The 10,501-nt window shown below is 38.7% G+C and overlaps 1 protein-coding gene across 1 annotated transcript; it reads left to right on the forward strand.

The window, feature by feature from the left end:
- The first annotated feature begins 410 nt into the window (after positions 1-410).
- Positions 411-10,215, forward strand: LOC121248115 (subtilisin-like protease SBT6.1). Its single transcript, XM_041146473.1, is given in 11 exon segments — positions 411-1,012; positions 1,015-1,176; positions 1,753-1,881; positions 2,010-2,162; positions 2,518-2,634; positions 2,875-3,059; positions 6,364-6,627; positions 6,753-7,824; positions 8,264-8,758; positions 8,919-8,979; positions 9,065-10,215. Coding segments are annotated over 11 exon segments (3,165 nt in total). The 5' UTR covers positions 411-577; the 3' UTR covers positions 9,157-10,215.
- Positions 10,216-10,501: the final 286 nt, after the last annotated feature.

Genomic DNA, 10,501 nt, shown 5'->3' on the forward strand with positions numbered 1-10,501 from the left:
CTGTGTCGGGCTATCTCCTATAATGCAGTCACAATCGTTTTTCAATAGATCGCCTACGTGACAATCACTTATTGGTGGGCTATTTTTTAGTATAGGACAGACGGACCGGTTTTAAGTTTTTCTCTTATAGAGAAACATCCACCCCACTTACTTTGAAATATGAAAAGAAATTCTTATCTCGAGTTAAGCCTTAAAACAAAATCACATTAATTTTGTTTATTGGAAAAATCACAGTAGTTAATTTCATTAAAACGGCATGATTGGAGAGGCAATAATCACACTAGAAATTAATATTAATCTAAATAAACACGAAAAATATAGATTAACAAATCAATAATTAAGATAATATATTAGAACTTAACGGATTATGGAAAAGTTAATTTACTAAATTGACCATTTTTTTCCCCTCAAAACTACTTCACGAACGAAGAACTCATCGTCTGAGAGCCAAAACAAATCTCCCACCACCTGAACTGAACGTAGGCATCAGACTCAACTGAACAATCTCTCCGATGTGGGAACATTCCCGCCGAATCAATAACCCTTCGTCGAACTTTATATCGGTGTCTTCTCCGCCATGATCAGACGCCAAGCCTCCGCCTTCACTTCCTTCTCACTCTCTTTCCTCTTCCTCCTCGTTTCTCTCTCTCTCCTCCCTTTCAAACCCTCTCTTTTCCCTTCTCAACCGCTAACCCTAAGTTCCTCACAACCCAATTTAACTCTGCCCCCAACCCCTCCCCCTCGCAACAACTACATCGTCCGGTTTCTCCAGTACAAGCCTGCGGAGGAGCATCGGGATTATCTCGAGTCGAGTGTTCGATCCGACGGCTGGGAATGGATCGACCGGAAGAATCCGTCATCCAAGTACCCGACCGATTTCGGGTTGGTTTCGATCCAGGAGATTGCGAGGGAGAGGGTGATTGGGGAGATTAGGAAATTGGGGCTGGTGAAGGATGTAAATATGGACTTGACCTACAGGAGGGGTTTACTTGAGCAGAAGAGGAAGGGTAAGGCTGGCGCTGGGGTAGGGCCAGGGTTGGCGCTTTTGTCGACGGGAAGAAGCGACCAGGGAAGATTTTTACGGCGATGTCGTTTAGCGAGGGCGATGGCGAGGGAGAGTATTATTCTGCGATTAGCAATTCTTCGATTAGGTGGGGACGCCACTTTTTGATGCAGGTAATTTTCCCTTTATCTTTATGATTTGGATTCTGTTTGGTTTGGGCCGCCCGAAGAGAGAGGGGGGGGGGGGGTGGAATCGAGGAAGGGAAAGGGAAAGAATTGAAATCTGTGGAAGTTTAATGCTTTTCTGCTTTTTTGGATAATTTGGTTGCTTATAAGATATGAAGATCCCCGCGTTTATTAGTCAGTGGAATTTAATATCGGTCAAATTCTTGGTTACTGATGGGGAGGATTTGTCAGCTTCGTGCATGTCATTGGTAATATATCTAGATTATACGATGCTGGAAGCTTGTAATCCGAGAGTTTCTGTTCCTTTAGGCACAATCCATATTATATTTCCGAAGACACTCGCACACCTACTTATCAACAACAAAATAATTTCCAACGACACACCTCCGAACTTTGTAAACTTATGCTGCTTATGGATGTAAACAATTTAAGAACGTGCTGAACCTTTTACATGTGTACTGAAAATTTCCGTTTAATTTTATGGACTTTGAGATACAGTTGGTAGAACAAGCTCTCAATTTCTGGATGTATTCTTATGCTCTGAGGTTTATTTAATTGTTGTAGAAGTCTCAAGTTACTTCCTTGTTCGGAGCTGAAGTTCTGTGGTCAAAAGGTTATACTGGTGCAAAAGTCAAAATGGCCATCTTTGACACTGGCATTCGAGCTAATCATCCACATTTTCGTAATATCAAGGTAACACTGATTGGGAAAATGTCCTGGAGTGTTCTGTGTTCCTGTATTTTTATAGATTGGAACTTAAATGTGCTTTTAAATGAGGCTTTAGTGGAGGAACCAATTATTAATATTGAGGTTATAATCAGGAGCGTACAAACTGGACCAATGAGGATACACTAAATGACAATCTCGGACATGGTACATTTGTTGCTGGTGTTATAGCTGGTGGAGATGCAGAGTGTCTTGGTTTTGCTCCAGATACAGAGATTTATGCTTTTCGTGTGTTTACTGATGCACAGGTAAAGCAAATTTGACAGGTGTTACAGCTTTGTGTATATTTAAGGTTCTGTCTGCCCCATTTAACTTGAAGTTGTATTTATGCGTCACTTTTTTTTCCTCACTACGTGGTTTCACATTTGCATATTATGTGCAATCCTGCTTTGTAGTTAGTCCATAGGATTTATACTTCACAAATGGATATGGATTTCTCTCTGGATGGTTCACTAAATTCATATCAGCAGGTTATTGGAAAGTTTGTATTTTGTTTATTATGTGTATTCGTATATATTTTAAATTATTATTATTTTTTGAACACTTGGATTTAGTCAAGAAAATTATTAAGATTATAATAAACTTTCATTCAGCCTATTGCAGGTATCATACACATCATGGTTCCTTGATGCGTTCAATTATGCCATGGCAACCAATATGGATGTACTCAATTTGAGTATAGGAGGACCTGATTACTTGGATCTCCCATTTGTAGAGAAGGTAAGATGCCATTGGCTTGATATAATTTGATATAACAGTATTTTTAAAAAGAGGGAAAAATATGTATCAGAATTATATCATCTCCATCACATATAATAACCGTTTTTTTTTTGCAGCATACCTTTCCACCACATTGCTATTACCACTCAATTTCACAAATTATACTTTGATTTGTATAAGTTAATGCTGTTGCTATCACTTTTTCCCCTTTTACATAGTTTCTGTTCCTTTGCTCTCTAGGTTTGGGAAATAACAGCAAATAACATAATTATGGTCTCGGCAATTGGAAATGATGGACCACTTTATGGTACTTTAAACAATCCAGCAGACCAAAGTGATGTCATCGGCGTTGGTGGCATTGACTACAATGACCACATAGCCTCATTTTCTTCACGTGGGATGAGTACTTGGGAGATTCCTCATGGGTACTGTATCAGCATTCATTTCATAGACTTTAAATTTGTACACAGTATTGCATTGTTACTTTTTTTGGGGTTAAAATATTCTCTCTTTTTTTTTTATAAGTAAGATCGAATTTTATTCAACAAATGTAATAGGCGAAGCCCATGTACACAAGAAGTATACAAAAGAAACACCTAATTCCATTCTATAAAGAGGAAAATGAAAACAGAAAATCATGAGCTGAAACTCCATCAAGCCCTACTGTGTAAAACCACTGCAATAAAGAAAATACAAAGAATTTCCAGATTTTCTCAATAGTGCACTCCTTATTGTTAAAGCTTCGCTCATTCATTTCCCACTATATACATCACATGAGACACAACAGAACCATCTTCCACACAACAGCCACTTGAGTAGAACTTCGAAGCCCCATCCAGCACGCAAACGAATCCCCGACTTTCATAGGCATCACCCAAACCAACCCAACTCGACTGAAAACACCATCCACAAAGCCTTTGCCACCTCGCAGTGCAGAAGTAAATGATCCACTGATTCCCCATGTTTCTTACTCATGAATCACCACTCCGTAATAACAAATCCACGCTTTCTCAAATTATCGATCATCAAAATGTTTCCAAGTGATGCTGTCCATATGGAAAAAGCAACTTTGGAAGGGACATGAGACCTCCAAATACACTTCCAAGGAAAAGGAGAACAATGCTGAACAGTCAACACCTTATAGTAAGACCATACCGAGAACTTCTTGCTACCAAATGCTTCCATATCATTTTATCCCTTTCATTATCCCCAACCCGCAAGGAATATAAGAAGCTGGAAAAATTGGAAACCTCCTCAAGTTCCCAGTCCTGTACAGCTCTAGTAAAACCAACATCCCACTGCAAGGTTCCATTAGAATGGACTAACAAATCAGAAATGGAAGCATTCTGATGAGCTGCTATGCGAAAAATAACCGGAAATACGGTAAAAAGAGCCCGGTCAACACACCAAATATCAAACCAAAAATGGATCCTTGAACCCTCACCAACAACAAAGTTCGTATGTTTGACGAAATTCTCCCATTCCTTTGTAATAAATTTCCAAAGACTCACACCATAAGCCCCCCCCCCCAAAAAAAAAAAAAAAAAAAAACATTTCCGATCTATAACCTCGATTCCCCTTCCAATGATACCTCCACAACCATTTCCCCAATAAGGCCTTGCTAAAGCTACTCAAATTACGAATACCCAAACCGTCATTTGAAATAGGAGAACAAACTCTATTCCAATTGACAAGGTGGAATTTTAGTCTCCTAACCCATTCCACCCCACAAAAATGTACAAAATAATTTTTCAATCCGGTTTCCCACCCCTGCAGGCAAAGGAAATAAAGAAAGGTAATAAGTTGGGAGATTGGAAAGAGTACTTTTAATAGGAGTAATTCTTCCCCCTTTTGATAAGTATAACTGCTTCCAACCCGCTAGCCTTTTCTCAATCTTCTCAACCACCCCATCCCAAATAGAGAAAGACCCCCAACGGAATACCAAGATATTTCATAGGTAGCAGCAACTTTACACCCCAAACAATCCTCCAAACGGTTAATATTCCGCACCTCCCCCTCCGGAACCATCTCCGACCTGTCCAAATTCACCTTAAGGCCTGATACAGCTAAAAACATAATAACACAGCCCTAAAGGCTTGAATCTGCCCACGATTAGCATCACATAATAGTATCATCTGCAAAAAGAAGACGAGAAAGTATGATAAAGCTATTGTTAACATTTCCCACTGTAAATCTAGAAAGGAACACACCACCAACCCCCCCCCCCCCCCCCCCCCCCCCAAACAGCAGCCTCCACCATTTGACTCAAAGCTTCATGATAATGACAAAAAGGAGAGGGGATAACGGGTCCCCTTGTCTCAAACCATGAGAACTATGGTAAAAACCACAAGGACCATTAACTAACACTGAAAACTATGGAAAAAACCACGAGAACTATATTTCTGCTTCTCTTTTTTGTATTATGTGTGTTGTTTGGCATGGGCACTTGGAAGATTCCTTGTGGCCAAGGGGGAAGATATCATTTAAAGCTACAAAACTCAATGTATTATGTGTAAAGAATACTTTACAGCACCATGTCTCTTATGTCTAAAGACTGGGTTGTGTGTACCAAAACTTACATGTGCTCTTGAACTAAACCTTATAAACTTATGCCCTTGAGCCTAGCTCCTCATTTGCTGGATATACATGTAGATTGGTTTTCTTCTTCAATCTTATTTATGATTTACTTACTGTTAGCCATCCATGTCAAAATTCATTTTTGTTGCCTTCCCCCTCTCTTCCCTCCTACCCCTGGATTATTTAGTAACCTGACAGTTCCATCATCCATGCAAAGGAGATTTTGCCAATTATGCAAAGCAAAGTAAAATCTGTGAAATCTGTTTATGTAGTGTTTGTTCTAGAGTTGTACGTCTATTGTAGCCAAACTTAATTGAAGGATTTAAGCTTTTGCTGCTCAGGTAACTTGTTCAATTCTTTATGCAGTTGATAAAATAACTTAGTGAGGATCCTCTCCATATTAAAAGAACTTCGAGTCTTGTGCAGTTCAGTCACCCTCCAACTCCATCCATGCAGGGGGTCCACTTTTGACTGCACGGTAGCTGATTGAAAGGGCCTGTCTTGAAACTTATGACTTTCTTTAAACTGGGGGAGTAGCATTGTTACTCCAATGATTCTTTCTGCCTAATTTAACTAATAAGTCCTATGTGCTCCATTCTTGACCATTTTCTAATCAACATTGTCTCACTCTGTTAATTGGGTTTCTTGGATATGTGATCCATCTACTTAGGAGTGGTTTGGATTTAGAGATGAGTTGAGATGGGTTGAGATGGTTTGTGAATAGTAGAATAAAAGTTAAATTATTTATTATATTTTGTGTGGAAATTTGAGAAAGTTGTTTTGGAATTTGAAAAGGTTGAATTGTTTATTATATTTTGTGTGGAAACTTGAAAAAGTTGTAATGATGAGATGAGATGAGTTGAGATAAGTTGAGGTGAGTTTTGAATGCAAACGAGGCCTTAGCATTCTGGTTGTAAACCAGTTCAGTCCTTGCTTTCTATCTACTAGATAATCTTTGTGTCATTCCCTCAAGGTTTTAAACCGATACTGATGGCTATTACCATATCTATATTTCCTTTGTTATCAGTGCTTCTCTAAACAACTCTCGCAATTTTGTACTTGGATCTGTAGTTTATTTTATCCCTGTACATGCTTGCTTTGTTATGCTTATGACTGTACAAAGCTTTAGCTCTGTTAAATTTGCATTTACAGTTATGGTCGTGTGAAGCCAGATGTCGTTGCCTATGGGCGAGAAATTATGGGTTCCAAGATCAGTACTGGTTGTAAAAGTTTATCAGGCACTAGTGTGGCAAGTCCCGTGGTTGCTGGTGTTGTATGCTTGCTTGTTAGTGTCATCCCCGAAAGCAGGCAGAAAGACATTTTAAATCCGGCAAGCATGAAACAAGCATTGGTTGAGGGAGCTGCTAAGCTTTCAGGTCCCAATATGTATGAGCAGGGTGCAGGCAGAGTTGATCTGTAAGTTTCCTAGTTAGCAGGGCCCCTTGGTCTTATGCGAGATTTTGTTTCTTGGTTATTAGTTATTGCCATGATCAGTATATTTTAGTTGTTTTGCTGCAAGTTCTAAATTTGGAATTTATCAGGTTAGAATCATTTGAAATCCTTAAGAACTACCAACCACGGGCAAGCATCTTCCCTGGTGTTCTGGATTATACAGATTGCCCTTATTCCTGGCCTTTTTGTCGTCAACCACTCTATGCAGGTGCCATGCCTGTCATCTTTAATGCCACTATTTTGAATGGGATGGGTGTAATTGGCTATGTTGAAAGTCCACCAACATGGCATCCTTCCAATGAGGAAGGGAATCTGTTAAGCATTCACTTTACTTATTCTGAGGTCATCTGGCCTTGGACTGGTTATTTAGCGCTTCACATGCAAATTAAGGAGGAAGGTTCCCAGTTTTCTGGAGAGATTGAGGGCAATGTAACTCTTCAGGTGTACAGTCCTCCAGCTCGAGGAGAGAATCGCCCTCGAATCAGTACATGTGTGCTTCACTTGAAGTTAAAAGTGGTCCCAACTCCAGCAAGGCCAAAACGTGTTTTATGGGATCAGTTCCACAGTATTAAATATCCTCCTGGTTATATTCCAAGAGATTCTCTTGATGTTCGTAATGACATTCTTGACTGGCATGGAGATCACCTGCATACGAATTTTCACATTATGTTCAACATGTTGCGAGATGCTGGATATTTTGTTGAAACTCTTGGTTCTCCTCTTACATGCTTTGATGCTCGCCAGTACGGGACACTTCTGCTGGTAGATCTCGAAGATGAGTACTTTGAGGAGGAGATTGAAAAGCTGAGAGATGATGTTATTAGTACCGGGCTGGGGCTTGCTGTATTTGCTGAGTGGTATAATGTGGAAACAATGGTAAAAATGAGATTTTTTGATGATAATACACGTAGCTGGTGGACTCCAGTTACTGGAGGTGCAAATATTCCAGCACTTAATGATCTTTTGGCCCCATTTGGGATTGCTTTTGGAGATAAGATTCTTAATGGTGATTTTTCTATTGATGGTGAGCAGAGTCGATATGCATCTGGAACAGATATAGTGAGGTTTCCGGCAGGTGGTTTTGTGCACAGTTTCCCTTTCCTGGATAGCTCAGAGAGTGGGGCCACTCAAAATGTATTGTTGACTTCAGGCATGACCAAGGTGAGCAGTCAAGGGGGCTTTTTCTATTTTTTTATTTTTTCCCCTCCATTGATTTTGAAGAGTGGAAAGCTTTTTAAAATTGGGTAAACTATGTTTTGCACCGGTGAACTACCACCGATCTTTTAATGTGTACTTTAAATTGCACCCGTGATTAATATCTGAACGAGGGTGCAAATATGTGTCTGCCTGTCTGTCTGTCTGTCTGTCTGTCTTTCTCTCTCACACACGCACAAACAAAGACTTGCACATCACAAATTATTTTGTCAATCAATTTCTTAGAAAGCTGTATCAAATATAAAACAATCAATCTGAAATTTAAGTTCAACTAACTCATTTATAGGGCAATATAATTATTCCATCATACAGGCATGAATTTTTGTCTTTAGAAATATGTATGTGGTCTGTGAAATTGCTAATATATGGGGTCTATCAATGGCAGGCAGACTCTCCCATTCTTGGTCTTTTAGGTGTGGGTGATGGTCGGGTTGCAGTATATGGAGACTCCAATTGTTTAGACAGCAGCCACATGGTCACCAATTGTTATTGGCTTTTGAAAAAAATATTGGATTACACTAGCGGGAACATCAGAGATCCGGTGCTTTTCTCTGATTCAGTCAAACGAGATACACGCTTGCATGTAGAAGACAACCAATTACCTTTGCGCAGAACTGATGTTAATTTCTCTACTTATTCAGCTGTTGTGGGAAAGGAATTGATCTGCAGGAGTGACTCCAGATATGAAATTTGGGGGACTAAGGGATACAATTTACAGGTTAGGGGAAGAAACAGAAAACTGCCCGGTTATCCTCTCATTGATTTGGGGAGAGGTTTAAATTCAACAGTAGGCAGTTCCAATTTGAGGCATCCCAAGTTGCCTGTGAAAAATAAGGGTGATTCGGGAAAGGGATACTTGGACCTGATCTACCGGGATGAGGTAAGAAACAGAAACTTTGGGTGGATTTCTTCCTAACGGCTCTGTCCAACTTCCAACACAAAGTGTTATTTTTTCTTTCTTTCTTTTTTCTTTATGTTTATTATTCGAATCTACTTTTGTATTATAACATCAATTAACCCATTTTCCTTCTTGCTTGCAGGCTGAGGCACCAGTAACAATTGCTAGTCATTGGCTTGTTCCTGCGGTAGTTGCAGTAACTGGTTAGTGATCATTGAATTTTGATCTCTGAATTTTGATGCTTGTAGATATCTGTCATTTTTCTAATGTTTTGCTGTTGTTTGTCAGGTCTGCTTTTGTTTTTGAGCTTTTGGCGAATTCGACAGAAGCGACGCCGACGAAGGAAAGGATCTGGTTCTGGTCGTTTTGCCAATCTGTAGTAAGGAATTGAAGTTTTCTGTAGCTTAACCCTGTATCATTGTTATACTACCATAGAATTTCTTTGTAACATGTTACACGTTTGAGATTTTTGTTTTCGGCATCACCACAGGAAGTTAGTTTTGTATTCTTCATAGGTTTGTAGTTTTATTCTTTGCTAGGATGCTCTTCAGTGCACAATTTTTCAATATAGTGAAACATGCAATCACCGGTAACAGCCTAGTGGAAAGTTCTAGCCCCTGTAGAGCAAAAAAGTTATGAGTTCAAATTTCTGGCTATTTCTTTTCTTTGCAAAGAGAAATCATGGTTCCTTGAGATAAAGACTTCTAGAACAATTAGAAAAACGTGGAAAAATAAATAGGAAATAAAACTAAAAATTTCTTTTGAGGTTAGCATACGTCTTGGAGTTGGCAGATGATATCTTGTAGGTCATGTTATGGTTAATTATTTATTAGTAAGGGAAAATGCATGCTTCTCTTCCAATTTATGAAACATTTTACATTTTGCGGCACAAACTACAAATATTGATACATTGTAACAAAAAACCAACAAATAGATGTCGTACAAATGTAAGATGCCTATTATTTAAAAATTATCTTTTAAATCAAATTATGCCGTGTGGATGGTGTGTGATATAAAGGCCTTTAAATAGAATTGTTCTATATATTTTCCTTCTTAATTTGTGTTAATATGTGGCAGAATAAAGAGAGGTCCTCTGGTTTCTTAAATGCATTCAAGAGGGAGGAAGCTATAAAGGAAAATGATTAACTTGCATTTCTCCTACAACTTTATATTAAATGAATGGTATCTTTGTAAAATTGAAAGCCATTTTTACTGAAGTGGCATCCTTGCATTGGCTGATTTGAAATGGATTGTAAAAGAGTTGTAATTATAATTTATATTAGCACCCAACTGCAAAACTAGGTCTGCAAAAGTCCAGCATCTCTGGCAGACTTTTATGTCAACTCTCAAAATGGCTGAGAGGGAAGGCTTTAAATTCACATACCCAAACAATGCAAGCTAGATTTTAGGGAGATGTCCATGGATTTGATCTCTTGCCGGAAAGCAAAAAAAAAAAAAAAAAAAAAAAAAAAAGACTCAATTTGAGATCTGACTTAACATGGTGGATGAAGAATTTTCTAGAAAGTCAATAAGTGAGCTTGCAAGTATCCTTGTTATCGAAGTTTCTCTCTTTCCAATCATTATGGAGATGATAACAGGCCAGAAATTGAAAAGGAGCTTCAATTCTTTCAGTTTTGATTGCTCTCTGCACTATGAAACGTTTAAATTTAATTTACAATAAAAATAACTTTAAAATTTAACATGTCACATCAAGTCATATCATTT

This window comes from Juglans microcarpa x Juglans regia, chromosome 2D (genome assembly GCF_004785595.1).
Source record: "Juglans microcarpa x Juglans regia isolate MS1-56 chromosome 2D, Jm3101_v1.0, whole genome shotgun sequence".
Lineage (NCBI taxonomy): Eukaryota > Viridiplantae > Streptophyta > Magnoliopsida > Fagales > Juglandaceae > Juglans > Juglans microcarpa x Juglans regia.